This window comes from Hibiscus syriacus, unplaced genomic scaffold, assembly GCF_006381635.1.
Source record: "Hibiscus syriacus cultivar Baekdansim isolate YM2019G1 unplaced genomic scaffold, ASM638163v2 tig00006190_pilon, whole genome shotgun sequence".
NCBI lineage: Eukaryota > Viridiplantae > Streptophyta > Magnoliopsida > Malvales > Malvaceae > Hibiscus > Hibiscus syriacus.
In genome coordinates, this window is record NW_024062086.1 from 34,684 (window position 1) to 57,582 (window position 22,899).

The 22,899-nt window shown below is 33.4% G+C and overlaps 3 protein-coding genes across 3 annotated transcripts; 1 reads left to right on the forward strand and 2 right to left on the reverse strand.

Annotated features, from left to right (window-relative positions):
• Positions 1–204: 204 nt before the first annotated feature.
• Positions 205–1,587, reverse strand: LOC120200574 (aspartic proteinase nepenthesin-1-like). The gene has a single exon (XM_039201374.1). The coding sequence runs from the start codon at positions 1,585–1,587 to the stop codon at positions 205–207; it is 1,383 nt and encodes a 460-aa protein (XP_039057305.1).
• Positions 1,588–5,706: 4,119 nt separating this feature from the next.
• LOC120200575 (serine/threonine-protein kinase BRI1-like 1) lies at positions 5,707–12,508 on the forward strand. Its single transcript, XM_039201375.1, has 4 exons — positions 5,707–5,996; positions 6,040–6,118; positions 6,331–6,832; positions 12,144–12,508. The coding sequence occupies exons 1-4, from the start codon at positions 5,707–5,709 to the stop codon at positions 12,506–12,508; spliced, it is 1,236 nt and encodes a 411-aa protein (XP_039057306.1).
• Positions 12,509–13,916: 1,408 nt separating this feature from the next.
• Positions 13,917–15,564, reverse strand: LOC120200572. The gene is made up of 3 exons (XM_039201371.1): positions 14,862–15,564; positions 14,602–14,719; positions 13,917–14,501 (listed from the first exon to the last, which is right to left on the reverse strand). The coding sequence occupies exons 1-3, from the start codon at positions 15,464–15,466 to the stop codon at positions 14,286–14,288; spliced, it is 939 nt and encodes a 312-aa protein (XP_039057302.1). The 5' UTR covers positions 15,467–15,564; the 3' UTR covers positions 13,917–14,285.
• Positions 15,565–22,899: the final 7,335 nt, after the last annotated feature.

Here is a 22,899-nt window from a genome sequence, read left to right on the forward strand (position 1 = left end):
CACAAGTCAGCAGGGTACGATAAAGAATTTATGGACGCACTTTCTTCCTTCTGTTATTTGGAGGAAATTTGATCATCGCCGACAATTGAAATTAGAAGGCGGTGAATTGAATGAATATGTTTTCTTCTTTGATTTGGTCATTTGACAAAGAGAGATGTCAATTTGTATTATTTATATATTAAAAGAAACAAACACATTAAACAATCATGCAACATCATTGGCACAATTTTCATCAGCAAATTGAAGTTCACCGAATAATTCATCATGAATGATACGTTTATTTTGCTGATGCCATGCTCCAAGTACAGTTTTGGAGGGACCCTTTAGTATTCCAACGCAGAAATACCCTTGCTTGAACACATTCACGTATCCTCCATCAACCGTGTAATCGGCTCCATTGAAATGGAATGTTAAAGATGCAAATTCATTGAAACCAATCCGGTTTACATAACAAACTTCGAATGATCGTCCGGGCCGCCTTTGAAGACCTTTCGACCCATAATAAGCAATAAATGTTGACATTACTCTCTCGTATGCATTCACTCCGATTGTGCCGGCATCGATGAAAGTGTACATAGCTCCTGAGTCTATGAAACAACCACCGGCCCCGCCTGCCCTGAACTGAAAAGTTGACGGTGGAAATCCGATACGATAATTGCCAACACTTATATCCAACAATTGCAAGTAGTAAAAATATCTGTACGGCGGAGGTTGCAAGACCAATGTTGATTGAAGGTGTCCCGCAGGGAACTTCGGAATGTCTTCTCCGAACCTTAGAACAAGTGGAGGGGGTACTGCACCGTCAAAAGGGGCAAAGCAGTAGGAGAATCGAGAGTTAGTTTCGGTCGAAAACTGTCTCGCCATCGAATCCGGGGAGATGCTTACTCCAAATATACCTGAAATCTCAGTGTTCTGAAAAGAAACTTTAGTGGTATCGTTAGAGCAACCGAACACGACATTAAAATCCCTTGTATTGGTTTTGTCAATTAAGAAATGGAATGTTTCAGTAGATAAAACGCCCTTAGTGGAGGTGCCACCGCCGTAGCTAACAGCGTAACGACATAAGCCGTCTACACAATTGAGGTTTTTACCCGGGGTCTTGCAGAGACGATGTTCACAAGGAAGTGTAGCATAAGTGGTAGATACTCGAGGATCATAAATCGGAAGCTTTTGAGGGAAATAATTCAAGCAAGGCTGGCATTGCGTCCATATTAAACCACCTCCGGTGTCCATCAGCAACTTCACTCGTTGGCCTTGGCTTCCTATCGTAAACTCTACGGCATACCATGAAGACTCTCGTAATAATGGTATTCGAATATTATCGGGAAGTATCGTTGTATCCGAATTCGAAATTAGATTCAAATAATTGGCTCTAGCATTGGAAACGTGGATCAATCTGTCTATTCTTTCATCTATGCTCAGATTTTGAATACGATACATAGGAGAACCTGGAGAATCATCCACATCGAACCTTAAGGTCAGGCCAGTGGGATTTGAAGTAGCAAATGAGAAATGGGGTCGAAATAATAATGTCACAGAAAAGATGAGCAACACTTTAGAATTGAGAAAATTAAAGGATAAAATCATTTCTGGAGTGAAAAATTAAGCCTACAATGCAATGCTATTGTTAGCTTTAAGATATTTATAGTGATTAAAACACTCTGAAATGACAAATGGTATGATAATCCTCCATTAATGCCCTCTAATTCTGAAAATAATCTGTAAATATTTAAGGTATGGACTTGTCCATTAATGGGCATTAGAATCCTCTAATTTAGAGCAACAGTTTGATTCTTTTCAAGATTTGAATATCTTTTAGTGAAAGATTACATTTCATTACTTGAAATAATTAAATTCTTGATTTTGTTTCTCTATTACACTTAAGGTCGAGATTTTGGGACTTCCATTTATATATAATTTTTTAATCAGTACAAATAAATAATACTATTCTGATTAACATTTTACATGTTAGCTGATATTTTTCTAAAACTAATATTCTAATTTATTATGTTAATATGGATTTTTTTTTAAATGTTGGGTCAACAATCACTTAATAGTGGTCCGTTTGGTAATGATGTTTATAAGTAATTTTAATTAAAAAAAATGGGGTTTGACCGTAAAATTAATGTTAAACGGATAAAAATTAAAAATTAGTGAAAATAGTGATTTCAAATCAACCATAAAAGTTAGGATTTTTATATGTTTCATTTCCATCTTTACATTTAGAAACAAATTTATATTTTTACTCTTACCAATGCAAGGATTTCACTCATTTGTCATGGAAAATAACTTTGACATTCAATTTAATTTATTAATTATGTATTTACATTTGTTTCAATAATTTAATACTAATATCTTTGAAAATAATTTATTTTAATTATTCAAAAGTAAATAAAATTTATGATTTGTATATTAAAATATTAATTGTAAGTTATTATAAAATATATTTTTATTACAATTATATTTCTATTTTTTATTATAGTTTAAATTAATATATTTCATATATAATAATAGGGATGGACATAGGACCCAAACCCGATCGGATTCGGGTCGGTCGGAATTTTTTAAAAGTGGTGTTCAGGTCGAGTCGGATTCAGGTTTAGGGTGAAAAATACCCGACCCGATCTGGAAAAAATATAATTTTACCTTATATATTTAAGAATAATTACAATAATACCCCCTCTATATATTTTTTTTTTCAATTAAATCAATGTTTTTATTAAATAAAAATAATATTTTATTATTATTTAAGGTCAAGTCGGGTTGGGTTCGGATTTTATTTCAAAAAGTCAGGTAGGGTCGGGTCGGGTGGAGGGTATATATTATGTGAGTCATGTTGAATTTTGGGGTGATAAGTCATTGTTCTCGGGTCGGGTGGACAAAAAATCTAACCCAACCCGACCCATGCCTATCCCTATATAATAATAATAATAATTTATTTTAAATTTATTTATAATATATATTTTATTTTTATTTTTTAATGGTTACAAAGATAAATATATTGTTTAAATTATTTTATTTTAAATTTTAATTGTTGTTAAATTAAAATAATTTAAATATTATTTTAAAATTTAAATATTAAAAATTACTGATAATATATTTTATCTTAATAAAATATTTTAAATATAAAAATATTATTAATAAATTATACTAAAATATTTTCTTATATTTTTAATGTAGTTTAAGTTGATATATTTTATATTTTATAGTATTAATAAATGAAAATATAATTTAAATGTTATATTTTTATTTATAATATAATATTTTATATTTTCAAAATCACTTTCAATATAATTTTAATCCTTTAAATTTTAAACTATATTTTAAAAGTTCTTTTCTACCACACTTTCAAAAAAACGATTTTCAAAATTAATATAAAATTCTCCTTGGCACTTACCCTATATAATATTCTTAAAAAATTGTTGAGAAAGGTATTTAAAAAAATTTACATCATGAATAATTAATATATGAGAAATTTACCAACAATCTGTTGGTCTAGTGAGATGAGGTTTTATATTCCTTAAGTAATGTCAAGGGTTCAAACCTTAACATTTGTGAATGGAACAAACACTAAGTTAGGAGGGTTGTCCTCACCTTTGCAGTTCCTAATCTGGATTAATCAGTCAATAGATTAGGTACTAGTGATTACTAAATTATTCAAAGCTTAAGACCCAAACCTTTTTAAAGAGTAATTCAAATAGCACGAACCAATCGACTTAAGTGTTAAAAAATTATTGTTATTATTTGAGGTTTTGAGTTTGAGCATCGAGAATGTAAGAGTTATGAACTAATGTCAAATAGTTGAGAGTCATCTTTAAATAAATATTATTTTGTATTTACCTCATATTAATAAAAACACAATTAAAATGATCAAACATAAAAATAATCTCCACAATATTAGAATATTTAGAAATAAAACTAAAATAAATCAATGAATGCTTCCAGGTGTTTATAAGGAAAGATGAAAAAAAATCTAATTGATTTCTAATTATTAGGATTACTGGTAAAATAAATAGAAGTGTTGGAAAAAGATTTCCTACGATAAATGATATTAAATATTAGTATCCAAATAAAAATTTACTCAGAGTATTGATATTATTGGAACCGTGTTAAATTGAGTAAGTTAAATTGATACTCAATAAAATGAATCGTGAATGCTGCATCCTCTCTCCATTGGTGTCTTTCAATTTTCGATGTGATGAGAATTAATTTGGATGGTTTCTTTGACTCGAGTTCTGATTATATTATTGTTAGAGTTATGGCTCGTGACCACTAGGAAAGAGTCTTGGTGATTTAGTTCAGGCTATGTGCAATGTTAGTGATTCGGAATTAGCTGAGATTCATGTTTTTAGTGTTGCTTTATGCTTGGCTTGTGATAACGGATGGGAAAATATATATTTTTTTAATTTGATTGTGCTCTTTTGGTAAACAAACCGCTTCGTGATGATGAAGATTTCTCTACCTTGACTAGTATTCTTCAACTAGCGAAGGAACATTTCCAGGCTTGTCCTAGTTTTCACGTTTCTTTTATTCAACGATCTTATAATTTTGTAGAAGATACTTTGGCCAAATGAGCTTGTATATCTTTGTCTCCATTATTTTTGGATTTGGTTTGTCCTGATATTATCTCTTCGGAGGTGGTAAACGATGTACGATTTATTTGATATATGTAGTTGGGTATTCTTTCCTCTCGTAGGTTCAACACCTTATGTTGATTAGGAAGGATTTTTAATGAGACTCATTTTACTTTTAAAAAAAGGCTATGGTAATTGATAAATAAAATTAAAGAATTTCATTCTAGCTTCTGTTTTCATGAATCAAGTTTAAAACTTGACAATTTTTTCGACGAACATAACGACCATTCATCGTCACTGCATTTAGTTAGAAAAGACTTATTTATTAAATAAAAAAAGTTAATTTTCAATATGATATGAATATTTGTTTATAATTTTCTTTAAATTTTTAAAGATTAAATGTAATTTTTTAAGAAAAAATAATGAATCTTTAAGGATTAATCTTGCTATTATACCTTAAATCTAAATAAATCTAGATTTTTTAAAATAAAATGTCACGTATGAATTATTGATTGATTTAAGGGTCAATTTCGATCCTGTCACAAAAATGACTGAAGTAATTGACAGTAAAATACTTCATATATGTATGTAACTGATAAAAAAACAATTTACATGGTAACGAGGAATTGGGTATATAATCCATGTACCAAACATGTAATTAACCCAAGAAAATAAAAATAACTTGAAATTGATTTGAATCCATCAATTCCTAAACCATGAATCAAATCTAATTTCAGTTCGTATTGTCAAATAGTGTATCATCACATTGAGTTGGTGGTACTTGGAACACAAGTCAAGAAGAAGACGATAAAGAACTTGTGGACGCACTTTCTTCTTTTTGTTATTTGGAGGAAATTTGATCATCGTCAACAACTGAAATTAGAAGGCGATTAATTGAATGACATGTTTTATGTTTCCACTGAATTCTCAACTTGTTCTTAACCCCACACTTGATAATACTTTGATGTTACAGTGAGTCATATGAAAAGTAAACACATTTCGAGATGAGAAATTTCCTAGTAACACTGCAATCATAACTTTTGCAGCTATAAATAAGCAATCAGGACCATGTTGATGTTCATCCAAATACTTCCAACATGAAAATGGGGAATTTCTGGGTTTTCCAGAACCAATGCATGTATCTCTTCAGCTTTTCATTTTCATTTCCCTAAGCAATGACTTTACCCTATCTTTGCAGCAGCAGAATCCCAGCAATGAAGTAATGGCATTGTTGGGTTTCAAGCAAAAATATGTAGCTTCTGATCCCCATGGTTTGCTCAATGATTGGAGATTAGAATCTTTAACTCCATGTTCGTGGCGATGCGTCTCGTGTTCTTTGCACGGAAAAGTTACTATGCTTAACTTAACTGACGCTGGTCTAATTGGTCGTCTGCATTTGGATGGTCTCAATGGTCCTGAAAAGTCTCAAACATCTCCACTTTAGTGGAAATTTCTTCTCTGCTAGTTTCTTCCCCGACAAGGCTTCTCATCCTTCCTGCATTGTTGAGACACTTGATTTGTTATTCAATAATCTATTGGAGCAGGTTTCTGAATCATTTTTGGGTTCTTGTTTCCATTTGGTTTCTTTAAATCTTTCACATAACACCATCCCTGGAGATATACATGCTGTTGTTGGTTCTAATTTCTTCAAGTCGCTTAAATTATTGGACCTTTCCCACAACAAATTGTTTGCTGATTTCCCGATGCTTGAATTCAAGAATTGTGCTAAACTGCTAATCTTGTGGCCCTTAACTAGTCTAATTATTCACTTTACGGTACTGGAATTCCTCGAAGCTTGATTAACTGTCAGCTTTTTGAGACCCTTGATGTCTCCTTTAATAAGCTGCAGGGTGAAATTGCAGCTTCTTTAGGGAATTTGAGGAATTTGAAGCACTTGAATTTAGCTCAAAACACCTTTTCCAGTAATATCTCACCGGAAATGGATTCCATGTGCGGGACTCTAATAGAGCTCGACCTCTCCGGAAAAGAACTTCCAGGCGATTTTCCCGAGACATTCAAGTCATCAATGGCTTGCAAAGGCTCAACCTTGGAAGCAATCAGCTTTCAGGAAATTTCCTCACTACAGTCATTAGTTATCTTCCTAGTTTGCAAATCCTCCAAGTTCAATTCAACAACATTAATGGTTTCATTTCGGTGTCTCTTACAAACTGTACTAAGCTTCAAGTTCTTGATCTTAGTTCCAATGGCTTCAATGGCAACATACCCTCAGGGCTATGCTTTAATTGTTGAGGAATACGGCTATCGGATAGAGCAAAATCGCAACTGATAATTTGAGAAAATAAAAATGAAGATAAAGAAGACACAAATTTTACGTGAAAAACTCCTAAATAATAATATAGGGTAAAAACCACGAGCAAAGATAGAATAAATGCACTATAAGAAAATAGAAATTACAACTTCTCTCGATATAACAAGGAGAAAACAATAACAATTCTCTCTTGATAAAAGGAGAAAACAACTCTCAAGAAAACTCTCTAAATTCTCTAGTATTGGGAGAAAGCTATAATGATTTGGAATGATTTTGAAGCTAAATAGGTTAGGGTATTTATAGTTGAAGCTTAAAGACTAATCTTGTAAATACCCTAAAGTGAAGAGACTAAATTTGCAATTTTTCCATTACCCAAATTCAACAAAAATCAGCTACTTTTCGGTGCCCCTTTTTTTATTCATTCGGTGCATTAACTTTGCACTTTCGATGCATAAGTCAAACTTTCAACAATCTCCCACTTGAAGATTTGATTGGAACAATCATATATTCACACCATTTTTTCTATCTTGTACCTTCATGTTGCTTACGTCTCTGACAGGCCACAAGAGGATCGACACCAAGTAAATTTATCAGCATTGATCGCCTTCGTCATAAAATCTGTTATATTGTCTTTGGTATGGATCTTCTGCATATCTATCGTCTCTTCTTCAACCTTTTCACGAATGAAGTGGTACTGAACTCATATGTGTTTTATCCTTGAATGATATGTTGGATTCTCTGCTAGATGCAAGGCGTTTTGACTGTCACAAAACAAAGAGACATACTCTTGATTGTGTCCAAGCTCCTCCAATAGCATCTTCAACCAAATTGCTTTTTTACTAGCTTGTGTAGCTGCTACATATTTTGCCTCTGTTGTGGACGTATCCACAACTGACTGCAATTTTGAAACCCAGCTTACAGCTCCACCAGCAACTTTGAACACATATCCTGTTGTAGATTTTCTTTTATCCAAATCCCCTGCATAGTCAGAATCAACATAACCTTTGATAAGTAAATTTAATCCTCCGTAACATAATGCAACATTGGAGGTCCCTTTGATGTATCTCAAAATCCTCTTTACTATATTCCAATGATCTTTGCATGGATTCACCATATACCGACTAACCACTCCCACTGCTTGTTCAATGTCTGGTCTTGTGCATATCATAGCGAACATTAAACTTCCCACTGTCAATGCATACGGTACTCAATACATCTTCATCCTCTCTTCTTCACTATTAGGACTCATACTAGAGGATAATTTGAAATTAATAGGAAAAGGGGTAGAAATTGGCTTACAATCTTGCATGTTGAATCTTGACAAGATCTTCTTCAAGTAATTCTTTTGTGAAAGCCACATCTTCCTATTACTTATGTCTCGGTGAATTTGCATATCTAGAATCTTGTTTGATGATCCCAAGTCTTTCATTTCAAATTCTCTAGCCAGTTGTGCCTTCAATTCTTCAATATGATCTTTGTTGGGTCCTGCAACCAACATGTCATCTACATACAACAACAATATTACAAAATCGTTATCACCAAACCTCTTAAAATAAGCACAAGGGTTTGCATTAAGTCTGTTGTATCCAAGGTACATAATGAAGGAATCAAATCTTTTATATCAACATCTCGACGCCTGCTTTAGACCGTACAGAGATTTGTTCAACCTGCAAACCAAGTTCTTCTTTTCGTCTTCTTCAAAACCTTTAGGCTGGAGCATATAAATCTCTTCTTCAAGATATACATGAAGAAAATCTGTTTTAACATCTAGTTGCTCTAGATGTAAGTTCAATCTAGCACACATTGTCAAAACTACTCGAATTGTTGTTAGTCGAACCACAGGAGAAAATATTTCATTGAAATCAATACCTACTTTTTGAACATATCCTTTGACCACCAATCTTGCACGATACCTCTCAACTTGATCGTCACAATTTCGCTTGATTTTGAAGACCCATTTGTTACCAATTAGCTTCCTTCCTTGTGTTAGTGGCATAAGGTTCCATGTATTATTTTTATGAAGGGCTTTAATTTCTTCTTGCATCGCCATCATCCACAGTGAAGCATCTGAGCTGTTTATTGTCTCCTGGAATGTTGATGGCTCACCGTCCTCTATTAAAAGGCAATATGCAATATTTCCTTCTATAACATAATCTGAGTGCCAATTGGGATGTCTTCTCACACGATATGATTGACGAGTTGTTGGAGCTTCAGAACTCTCTGGTTCTGGTTCATCATGTGCCGGTTCTGCTTCAGAAGAATCTCCTTGTTCAAACTCCTTTTCCACATATAAATGTGTAGTCTCTGATTTTTCTGCACTATCATCATCTTCTTTTCTTTGTAGTTTATCTTCTACAAAGATTCTACAAAGATAACATCCCTGTTGATGATCACTTTGTGGGTAGTGAGATCGCACAAGCGATACCCTTTTACACCATCAGTATACCCTAAGAATTTGCATTTTCTGGATTTTGGATCCAACTTTGAAATTTCTTGGGAGTTGTACATCACGTACACAGTACTTCCAAATACACGGAGGTTTGAATAATCAGCAGGTTTACCAGTCCACATCTCCATTAGTGTCTTCAGCTCTATTGCAGTTGATGGAGCTCGATTCACCAAATAACAGGCGGCATTGACTGCTTCTGCCCAAAATTATTTTTCTAGGCCTGCAACCCTCAACATTGTTCTTGTTCTTTCGAACAAGGTTCTGTTTATCCGCTCTGCCACTCCATTTTGTTGAGGAGTGTTCGCCACTATGAAATGTATTTTTATGCCTTCTTTCCTGCAAAAGTCAACAAATTCTTCACTTGTGTATTCTCCTCCATTATCTGTTCTGAAACACTTGATTTATTTCCAGAATCAAGTTTCACCCGTGCTTTGAAGTTTTTGAAAGTTGAAAACACATCTGACTTCTTCTTAATAAGGTACACCCAACATCTCCTGGAGTAGTCATCAATAAATGAGACAAAGTATTTTGCTCTACCTAGGGATGTAACTGGTGCTTGCCATACGCCAGAATTAACCAATTCTAGAACACTTTTGCCTCTAGAATTTGATGTGTTTAATTTCAACCGGTGCTGCTTACTTGTTATGCAATGCTCACACAAAGTAAGTGATACATTTGTTAAGTCTGGAAGTAGCTTTTGCTCCATAAGGACTTTCATTCCTTGTTCTAACATGTGTCTAAGTTTCTGATGCCATAACATTGCAGAATCTGAACTACATGAGGCAACAGAGGCTTCTGCTTTTAGCAAAGTCTCTCCCTTCAGCATGTACAAGTTTGTTGCTATCTTTTCGCCTTTCATCACCACAAGTACTCCACGGAACACATTCATGATTCCTTTCCATGTTTCAATGTTGCTTGCATTATTATCCAACAATCTGTAGGATAATAATTTTTTCTTCAGGCCTTTCATGTGTCGCACATCTCGAACAACTTTAATTGTTCTATCATACATCTTCAATTTGATGGTTCCAACGCCAACGATCTCTAAGACATGATCATTGCAACTATACACAGATCCTCCTGAGACAGGTTCATAATGATGAAACCATTCTCTTCTTGAGGTCATGTGATATGTTGCTCCTGAATCAATGAGCCATATATCTGCAAATCTTTTTGTGGTTAACTCTTCACAACATAGAGCATCTCCATCATCTGAATCGTTTACGGTATTGCTTGTGGATTGGAGTTTTTGCCTAGACTCCAACAATCCTTCTGCAAGTGACCCTTGTTTCCACAGTTGTAGCACTTTAAATTCTTCTTGCTTCTCGACTTTGATCTACCATGTTTTTGACTGCTGCTTTGGCCACATTCTGTTGATCTCCCTCTCATCGTTGTTAACGCTTCTGCTTGTTTCAGATTTACTTGTTTGTCTTCCTTGTTCTTGTGTCGATTTTCTTCTTATAGAATAGCAGCTGCAACGTCATCGAAGACTAGACTGGTGACATTATTGTTTGTCAAGTTGATGATGAGTTGATCATACGAATCAGGTAGACTTTGAAGTAGAAGTTCAGCACGTTCTTGTTCTCCTATTGTACATCTTAATGATGTAATCTGAGAAAATAAAGTGTTCAGTGTGTTTAAATGCTAAGTCACTGAAGCAGATTCTGACATTCAGAGAGTATACAATTTCCTCTTAAGGAAAGTTTTATTGTGAAACGATGTGGCATCGTACAATTTGGTGAGATGATCCCATATCTCCTTAGTTGTCTTCTTCTCCTCGATGCTTGACAATACTTCATCTACTAATGCTAGATGAAAGTTTGTCATAGCATTCCCGTCCATTTCAATCCATTTGTTATCATCTGTGAAATCTATCGGCCTTTCACTAATAGCTGCTAGACAATCGTCTTTCCTTAGGATGACATTCATCTTCAATTTCCACAATGAGAAATTTCTCTCATTGAACTTTTCAATATCAAATTTCGCTGTTATAGCTTCTATTACGGATAGCTCCCACTATTTCACTATCGTGAATAGTTCTTTGGAACCTTCAAAGAATGGGTAATACATTATTACTTTCTTATATTGGAGGATCCACCTTTTGGTAGCAACCAAAAAGACAATAAGTAGATATTACACTCTAATCTGGCTTTGATACCAATTGTTGCAGAAAATGGCTATCGGATAGAACAAAATCGCAATTGATAATTTGAGAAAATAAAAATAAAGATAAAGAAGACACAAATTTTATGTGTAAACTCCCTAAATAATATAGGATAAAAACTACATGCAAAATAGAAGAATTTCATTATGAGAAAATAGGAATTACAACTTCTCTCGATCTAACAAGAAGAAAACAATAACAATTCTCTCTTGATAAAAAAGAGAAGAAGAAAAACTCTCAAGAGAACTCTCTAAATTCTCTAGTATTGAGAGAAAACTAAAATGATTTGGGATGATTTTGAAGCTAAATGAGTTAGGGTATTTATAGTTGAACCTTAAGGACTAATCTTGTAAATATCTTAAAGTACATGGACTAAATTTATAGTTTTTCTATTACTCAAATTCAACAAAAATCAGTTACTTTTCGTTGCCCCTTTTTTAATTCATTCGGTGCATTAACTTTACACTTTCGGTGCATAAGTCAAACTTTCAACATTAATTCCTCTCTACGAAAATTACTCCTTGCAGACAATTTTCTGTCAGGAACAATACCTGCAGATATTGGAAATTGTAAGAGATTGGAGAAGATTAACTTTGCTCGAAACCATCTAAACGGACTGATCCCATCGGAAGTTTGGAAGCTACCAAATGTTTATGACTTTATTATGTGGGGGAATAACTTATCTAGTGAAATTCCAAAAGACATGCTCAGGAACTCAAAACTTGGGGAAGCTTGCTCTCAACAACAATGGCTTCACTAGGAACATTCCTGCATCGATCACTAATTGCACAAATCTTTCATGGTTGTCGCTTTCATTTAATCGGCTGACTGGAACTATCCCTACTGGTCTTCATAACCTACAGAAGTTGAGCATTTTACAGTTAAGTTACAACTCATTTTCTGGAAATATTCAAACAATTGATCTCGGTAGTTTCAAAAACCTCATATGGCTCGATTTGGGTAGCAATCAGTTTACAGGTCAAATTCCATCGATCCTCGCTACCCAAAAACGCTTTGATCCCATATTTAGTTTGAGTTCCAAAGGTGGATAAATGTTCTTAAGAGATAAAGGAAGAAGCTTTGAGTCCAATTCTTGTTCATTGATAACAATATATAATTGGCCAAATCAAATGATAAAAACAAGTACTGGAACCATCGTCTTTATGGATCTTTCTTTCAATCATCTTTCTGGTACTATTCCCGAAAACATCGGTTCCATGTCCAATCTACATGTTTTGGATTTGTCACACAACAGATTAACTGGAAATATTCCTGATACCGTTGAGGGAGTAAAAGAAGTTTGCTTGCTTAACCTATCTTGTAACTATCTTCAAGGCAGGCTTCCAGGATCCTTGGGGATTATTACATTTCTTACAGATCTCGATGTCTCCAACAATAACCTCGTTGGTCCTATTCCTTCAACCGGACAACTTACGACGTTTTCGGCTTCTAGATACGAGAACAACCTAGGACTATGTGGGATACCATTGCCCCCTTGTGACTATCATCATGAAACAGACCCCATAAGTTCTGACGTAAATGGAAGAAACCATTCCATGCTGAAAAATGTGGATTGGGTATGGGTTATTGCTGTGATGGGATACATTGTTGGTGCAGCAGTTGGTGGAGAAGAAGCTTATGATCATCTCAAAATTCAAAAGAATCATACATAGCTAAAGGATAATAGATCAAAGCATCCATGGATTTGGAAGTTCGAATTTCTTGCGGTTCAACAGTCCAACAGCCACAGGTAAAACCATCTTCCTTACATTGCTTCAAATTTAGTTTAATGGTACCAAATAATCTGTTAGCTATACTGTGTTAAAGAATTTTCCCCCTTTTTTATTACAAAGCAGGCTGCAGCAGGGGTTTCGAAGTTTAAATCTATTAGATGCCACCTCTCAACTGAACTAAGCTCCGGGTCCAAATCCTCTTCTCTATTTACTAATTATATAAGTATACATGGCTTTTAGGCTTAGTTGTGCCTTCATTTGGCACCTAAGCAGTCATAAAGACCATGTTTCCTACTGGTTGTGCAGTGCAGTGGAAGTAATGTACTACTTGAATCAATAAAGCATAATTTCTGCAAATGGATATTTAGCTAAACTATGAAGCCTTGATCTAATGAAAAGAGAAAATTGAGGATAGTATTGCAGAATGCAGATGGTTGAAATGCTAAGTTCAGACCCCAATTATCATCATCTTTTTATTTTTCTTCTGCAATGTTTGAGTAATTGATTCGGATACGAGTATCTATCAAATGCGAGTCAGCTCAAATATGGCGAACTTTTTTCATATATTTGGAAGTTCATATATTTATATATTCGAAAGTATCAAACACAAATTCTTCAAGAAAATTAAATAGTTCAAGTACCATAGGCCAAGATATTAATTCACAGATATATGATCCAATATTTTGAGTTTATTTATAATGAAGGAAACAGTTGAACAACTCCACTACCGTCATTAAATTCCATAAGAGAATCCCATAAACTAGAAAATATAAACAAGTTCAGTCAATGAAAAAAGCTATGCCTCTAACTGGTCACTTGGTGTACTGTAAGCAGCAAACGGACCCTGAATCAAATTTGTTTTGCTGATACATGCATATGGTTCAATTCATTTGTTTTGCTGGATCATATGCTTGTCTACTGATGAGATCATCTATGCCACCAAAAAATCTTTACCGACATTCCTCGCAAATCACAATCATATCCATAATATGTAACACGTGATCTAAAACAAATCGATGTAAACAGCCAAAATGAAAGTGAAGAAGTTACAGCTGAGTTCACCCCAAGTACCTGTAGGAACATTTTAGAAGCCCTGTCATGTGGTTTGGCTTAGCTTTACAACCTCCTCCAGCAATTTGTTGGCTGAATCACGTACTTCTTCAGGAACTGCGAGCTTTGGATGCTCTTGCTCTAAAGCATACAAAATTATAACCTTCATTACATCGACTAGAAGCAAGCTCTCCATAGCAATTCCCGACACACCCTTATTAGCAAACCTGCATGAATCCTTTAATATGCATTGACTGCAAACCTGAAGAGATAACAGACGTCGAAACAAACAACATTACATTATCTATACTCGACATACAATAAAAGTTTTACTTGTTTGAAGTACTGAAATAACGGCTTACAGTGTCTTCTTGAATTGTAAAGATTTTTCGCAACCTCTTAGCAGGAAAGACGTTATTTTTATCAAGGGAAGGGCAACCAAAGACCGCCACTTTCTTCAAGTGATTGCCTGACAACAACCTGAAAATACAATGTATAAGGTTATGTCATTCAATAAAGATGAAGTAAACATAACATGAACATCAATCAGCCAACATTTATATGCAACACATTAGCAAACAATGTCAAATCCAAACAAATGGGGGGGAAAACATGTTCTTACTTTGCAATCTCTTCATTATCTTTACCAAACTTGTAAGCAGCAGACTTGATGAAATCTCTGCCATAACTATTATCAAAGTAACCAAAATCCAACTTGTTGTCCACCAAGAAATTAGCTTTGTCAAAATACCCTTTTGAATACAAATACCTAACGAAAACCTTAACGAACACCGAAAGATCCTTCAAAACCGTGACCTCCCCAGATTTTCTCCTCGATTTCGCCATCTTTTCACCCCCAAACAACCCAGCCAAACAGTTAACTTCCTTGGGTTTCCCCCTCTCTACTCCCTCTCTGGCTTCCTTTTCCACTTGGGGCTTTGGGTTTTCTTTGAACTCCCGAACATCTCTCTCCAATTCCCTTACTTTTCTCGTTCGCTCATTCTTTTCGTCTTGGCTCTGCCCTTCGTTTCCACCAGTCTTTTCGGTTAAACCAACTGCTTCTTCAAACATCAGAGAAAGTGGCTTCTTGGTTGGTTCCTGGAGAGATGAATTAAGGGTTCTGATTATTAAGGACGATGAAGGAGGGAAGTGCTTGTAAAGAGAGTTCTGGTTTTTGAAGAGAAGTTTGATTTGGCTAGAAAACGGTGAAGTTCTAAAGAGAATCATTTCGAAATGGAAGGGGTTTTAGAAGGGGTTTTAAGGCTCAGAGTAGCTGCGAGGTTTTCGCATGCGATTTCATAAGAGAGGTTTGAGAAAGAGAGAAACTCGAGGGTAAACTAAATAAATGAACATCCAGCCGGTTTTGTCTTTTTTAAATTATTAATGGTATAGATAAAAATTGGTATAATTATACATTTAAGTTTTAATATTTTTATATACAATCAATTTGATTTTAAATTTAATTTCATTTAATAAATTATTTATTTAATTAAATAATGACAAATATCACTATTAAATTATCTGAAAATTTCTTTAATTTTAATTTTTTAGTTTAATTATTTATCTTCTAACTAAATAATAATATGTGTCACAATCTGATTAAAAAAAATTAAATTACAAAGAAAAGCATGATAAAATGGTGTTAGAGGGATTTGGACTTAGAACTAGGGGAATGAAGTACAACCCATAACCATGAAGCCAACATTGGTAAAATTGACATAGTAAGGAATATGAGTTTTTTATTTAATTTAATAAGATAAGTAAAAATTTATTTTGTGATCTATAGTATTTTTTTACAGAAATATGGAACTTATTACGTCGAGATGACGAATTTTAATAAAAAATATTTTTTTTATTCTAACTTTTTACTTTGATGTGATAAATTTAATAAAAAAATATATTTTATTAGAACTCATCATCTCGATATGACGAATTTTAATAGCACTATAAAAATATCGTAAATCCCAAAATATAAATTGAGATATTTTAATGGAATAAATAAAAAATCTGTTACCTTTATTGGACTAAAAAAAGTCGCCAACCTCCATATTTGAGTATATTATAAAATAGTTAATGCTAGAAAAAAGAAATAAAAATGTTTAGGATGGGATTTGTGTTTAGGACTTAGAGGAATGAAGTTCAATCATAGCTCAATTTCTCAAATAATGCAGTCAAGTAGCCACTAAATCAGTCTATATATTTGTGTTGTGTTTTACGGAATAATATATGTATTTTATAAAGTAGTTAATGCTATAAAATAAAATGAAAATATATATATGAGGGATTTGAACCTAAACTTAAATTTAAAAACAAAGTGTATGAATTATGATATTTTAGTTAATTTTTTATTAGACAGTGTAGTTTAAAATGTGTAATTTAAATTATTTATTTCTTATAACTTAACTTACACATTTTATTTTTTTTAAATATCAATTAAATTAAAAAGATTCAATTTAAGATTATATATAATCATTGAATTATAAATGTAAAAAAATTTAAATTTATTTTTAAAATATGTAAATTTTAAATTTAATTTTCTTTTAGTAGTGTATAAATTAGTATTAAGTTTATATATAAAAATCTACCATATTATTATATGAAAGTATGATTTGTTTAGTAGTTTGGTATTTTAAGTTTCCCATGGCTTCGGTTCAAATCCCTTCATAAGCATTTTTATTTCTTTTATTTTAGCATTACTACTTTATAAAATATATATATTATGTTGTAAACATAACACAATTGTGTGTTATTGTGTTATGTTTAAATCCTCTAAGTGCCAAGTTCAAATCCCCCAACACCATTTACTATATCTTTCATTGCAATTTAGTTTTCCTTTAACCATATGGTGACACATGGATAGATAATTTATTAAATAAAATTAAAACTAGGACAAATTGGTTACATGCACTAGTGTTGGGATCAAATATATAATTATATCAATTTCTTTAAATGTCACGTAAATACTTCTGTTAAATACTAACTTTGAGTGGCTATATTGCACACAATTAAATAGTTCAATGGTCATATTGATGCAATTTTGAAAATGGTTGTCATTTCAGGACCAATCCCATAGTTAGGTGGTTATTTATGTAGTTTACCCTAAAATCAAATGGGCGAAACTAGGCTCTTTATTAGACAAAACTAAAATAAAACCTAAATCAGGTTGGTTCACATGGCATTTAGAGAAAACCTAAAGGAATCATATTAGGGAAAGAATTGATTTTTTATAGTATCTATGTTACACCTCAAATTAGGGGTTAAAGACTTCAATGACTAAATTGAATTTTTTTATAAATTTTAAATAAAATTCATAAAATGAAGAAAACTCAAGCACTTGGAGGATGATTTTACCTTTTTATTTTATGGTTGTGTTATAAACCCCTAATCTGGAAAGCTCATTCATACTTTTAAATTTTAGAAAGTTTTATTTCTCTCCTCACTTTAAAATTTTTCTCTCTTTAAGAACGCTTCCACAATCGTTTCTTCGCCAACTAGACCTTCATTTGCTACACCGTTGGCACCATCATGTTCCTTGAGCTGTGAAGACTTGATCGGTGTCCTTGGAATCTCCATCGTCGTCGGCGTTTGAGGAGGTGAGAAGATAAAAGATTCGGTCATTTGCATTTTGATATTTTCATCGTTCTCTGTCGCAAAACAACACCTATAAGTGACTCCCCGGCCTTTAAAATTTAATTCTGCAAATTTTGGTGGTTGTCTGACAACTGCAGACCGTCGCACGCTCCACACGCACCGCCTCTTATGTGTGGGCTACGTTTGCCGCCTGGAGAGTTCTCTGAACCGGCTGGACCAGTCTGAGTTGATCGAGCCATTGACTGAGTTGACCGAGCCATTGATTGAGTCGTTGACTCAGCCATTTGAGCCATTGACTGAGCCAAGTTGAGTTGTTGTTGACCATTGTTAATCGTTGTTGACTTCTGTTAATCATAGACCAGCATTAACTGATATTAACTTTTTTAGACCACCTATCTTAACTTTTTTCGACGTCTTGAGTCTAATTTTATGGTCCATTTCACCAAATCTGAATCTGATATGTTGTTTTTTAGAATTTTATCCTCTAATTTGATCTGATTTTCATGTTTAAGTTTTGTGTATGATGCAATTCTTTTTTCCATATATCCTAGATATTATGAGAGGTTGAATTCAAGTTCAAGGGAGATTGAATGGAGTTTAAACTATCGACCAATATAATACAAAAATCAAGGTAATACTTTGCTATTTTTTATGCTTTATGGAACATGTTGATAATGGATAATGCATGGATATATTTTACTTAGACATGAGTTACAGTTGATTATTTTTAAGCCTACTCTGATTATAGTACAATGTTAGTAAACTGAATAAGTCTCATATGAATCACATAAGGAATTGGAAGACTGATAAGCAACATCTAAAAGTTCAGTGATTAATTGATAAAGTAATTAACCTTTGGATCCTTGACAAGCGTCATTTTACTCGTCAAATAAATTCCTTTTCTCAAAATAAAATAATAGAAATAAGAATAATATAGTGAAGAAAAGAGTTGATCCGTAGGGACATAGAAATTCCTGATGCAAAGTTGTGTTGATTTTAACCTATGCAGCTTTAACAAGAAATAAATAGATATGGGGGGTTTGTGAATAAGAGTTGAAAAACAAATAAAATTAAAAATAATTATGAGAAAATAGCTTCGAGCTAGCTTTGCTTCATTTTCTTTTGATTATCCAAATGGATTTTTACTCCGGGTTTATGCCGATAATAGTCTACAAGACCCAACCGTTGTAACTTGCATTTCTCTTTGGTAACCGATCTTCCCAAGCCACTCTTCGAAATTTGGTCCTTGGATGGACTAACCATAGTTATTATCGTTGGAACAAAACATATTTAGGTACTGGAAAACCCCAACTTGGATTATGTTATCTCAACGAGAATCGAATCTGATCTCGATTTTCCTTAGCGGACCGCCACTAAGTGTGTTCACATGAATTCGAACATGCCATAGGTCGATCATTCCTCCCAACTATAAAACATAATAACATACAGACCAACATCGACTTTTTGAAATGAAAGTGTTTTGATTTTTATAAGTAATATTGATTGTCAAACTAATTTAACAAAAAATCGAGAATGTAACCCGAAGGGTATTAAATACTTTTCAATTCTCGCATTTGGAATTGAGTTATCTCTAGCTCTCGGCTAATAAGAAAATTAGCTGAGCATGATAGAAATCGTACTTATCATGTTTTATAAAAGGCGATGAAACTTAAATAAAGTAAAAAATGAAATAAAAAGGTAACTTTTATAAAATAGAAATAGAATAACAAAGATAAATTCAATATATCCAACCATACCCCTAAAGGGGGTATTTATAGTTTTTCAAATCTCGAAAATAGTAAATATTTAAATTGTAAAAAACAATCTTAAAGATAATTTCAAATGTTTAAATTCAAACTTAAAAACTAAATTTCCTAAAATATATTCTCATATTGTGCTAAATAGGCTACTTCCAGAATCTTCCCGATGCTGACTGAACCTCCTAGATACTGCCATTTCAGACCGCGTCATGCCTAGCATCGTGTCCATGTCTCCAATTACGATCAAATAATAAAAAAAATGCGAACAACTCCCTTTTACTGCCAATTGTGGGAAATAGATCACTGCACGAAAATAAGCGAAACACAACCCAAAGCATCAGTAATAAATTCATAAAATGGGAAAACTAACAAGTAAAAATTTATAATCTGAAATGTTCATCGAATTCCCCCTCACTTGTCTCATGATTGTCCTCAAGTATGCTTTAATCAAATTAGTCAAAAATCAATCTACCTTCATCCACTTCGTCTCATACCAAAGTAAATTATACAATCCAAGTTCACAATAACTACTCAAATCAAGACATCAATCAATTGAAATAAGCATACGTATGATCATGTCAAACAAAAATTGTAACTCCCAATCATTTATCAATCTCAGTTCAACCTAACTCAATTCCTCACAAAGGTTCACTCAATTCACTCAAGGTGTTTTGGGTGAGAGAACGCTCAAGGTTGAAACTAAACATAATGTTTCCATAAGCTTTTAATGCAATCAACCACAACTACTTAATAATAATAAGATGCAAAAATCATTGGGTCTTGAAAAGGGTTGTAATGGGGCTTAGGTAAAAGTAGAAAAAAATGTTAGAAACGAGGTTAAGGGTCAAGACAAAGAGTTCTTCAAACGATTAAACCAAGCCCACAAGATAAGCAAAATAAATGGAATAACAAAATATTTACATTAAAACATCTAACAATTATTTTTTTCTTTTCGGTTTTTTCTTTTTGATTCCCTTTTTATTTTTTTTTTCGAATGCTTCCTTTTTTATTTCTTTTTCTTTTATGAAAGGTGATCATACAACCTTTATCTATTTCTTTTTGTCTTGAAAAGGGAGGAAGAGAGGAAAAATGAAAAAGGTTTGGTTTTAAGATTGTGCTGAAAGCGAAGAAATGGGACATGCTTAAACATGGTTAGCTACTTGGAAAGAAAATGAAAGATATTTTGGGTAAAAATTGGGTGAATCCTAAGTGCCAAATTACTTCAAAGCATCAATTTTTTTTTTATTCTCAACATGCATCGTACTATAAGTTCTAGATTGTTAATTTTTAGTTCGACACTCTCAATCAAGAATAAGAGCATAAAACTAAAGAACATGCTAATCAAGGCTCAAATCTTACTAAATAGGGTTCATGCATCGAGTTAGGCGAATTTCAATCAACAAAATCAAGGATGGTCACAATCAAGTCAACTTAAATTTCTACTCATGCAATTCCATTATCATGAATATCCATATCCAAGTAATCACATAAACTAAAACAAACATACTATACTAAAAGTACTCAACGAAGGCGAAGAATTACAATCAAATTAAAAATCAAGTCAACCAATGCATATAATCAAACGAATCACAAGACAAGTAAGGTAAAATTCAAATGACATCTCTACCCCCTCACTTAAATCATATTTCCCCAATCTGGAAATAAAATTGAAAGAACAAGTGAAAGGGTAAAGAATACTCCTCATGTTCCTTGGCGACTATGGCCACAACCACGACTGCGGCTAGGGTGGATATAGGATAATATCTCAGTGATGTTTGGTTCGATGGGGTGAAGACGATTATTGACATCGTGTATCGGTGATGTTCTCACCCAGATTTATCTTCTCGTTACCGATCAACCGCCTTTTGTAGGTATAAAGGTCCTTAAGAAATTTAGCATATTTTAAAATCTTTCGGATCACCTTAAGGAATAGAATATTTATTTCCACTTTTCGAAATACATCTAGGATCTCCTTCTCTTCAGCTTGTTTATCTTGATTCATTGATCTAGAAGGAAAATGAGGCGAAACTTTGTAAGGTGAAATGGAAGATGAAGATGTGTTATTAACTGAATTAGGAAGCGATAGCGTCTCAGTTTCTTTCTTCTTCTTGGGTGGTGCGTTATTCTCCTTTGGGATCTCAGGTGAAATAACGGTATCACTTCGGAGAGTTATTGCACTAACATTTTCTCTTGGATTAGATTCGGTTTGTGACAACAGATTACCTTGAAACTCTAAATGCCATATTGTCTGAGCTAATTGGCTTATTTGCTTATCTATCTCGTGAAGATGATCTTGGTTTTGATTTTGAAACTTCTCTTGGGACAAGTCCAATCTCTCGACAATCAATTCTAGCGAAGACGTTTGTGGTTGTTGAGGTAGAAGTAGATGAGGCCTCGATTGATTACTTGGATTTGTTCTCTGAATGTTCTCGTAACTGAGCTTTGGATGGTCCCTCTATCATGGATTAAAGGTGTTAACGTATGAGTTATAAGGCCTTTGGAGAGGTCCCAAAAAGTTACCAACGACATTTACTTTTGTGTTGAATTTCTCTTGAAGAGGTCGTGATATTTCTGTGACACGAAATAATTCATGGGTTCGAGATAAGCTTGTTATTGATATTTCATTTGAAGCAACAATTCTTTTTTGTAGATCTGCAACTAATTTTGGGTAATAAACATGACTGTTTTGCATCTAAGTTTCAATTTATCCCCCGAACTTGGCAAAAAGTGCTCCTAAATGAAAATATGTCGTTTTAACCAAAGTTGTTACTGGTAAATAGAGTTCCCATTTAAGGTCGAATTGATAGCCTCAGCCAAGTTGGTCGTCATATGTCATATTGATATCCACCATCATATGCATATGTCCACATTTCTTTGTTGCAAATCTTGAAGCATGAACTCAAACGTTTGAGTAAGTAGTTTGTAACTTGAGCATCAAATGTAGTACTTATTGTTAAGTTCCCATAAAAAATAAAAATGATGGAGAAATTAAATTAGGAATTGTGGCATACCCATGCGCACAAGTAATTGGTGTTCATTATTCTTCTTGAACTTTCCATGATAATTCGCGGCAATATGTCAGATACAGTACAGATGTTGGACATAGGGCGGTTGACATATTTGACCCAAAGACCCTTTTACTTCTTTGATACCAGCTCCGCAAGCTGAAATAACATAGGTTTTTTTCTTCGTGACAACATGTAAGCTTAATTTTTTGAGGAAAAAAACTCGAAAATATGTATCTTCTTCTTCAACAAAGGTAAAAATAACTGGAAGTATATTGCGATTACCATATTGGACAACTGCTAA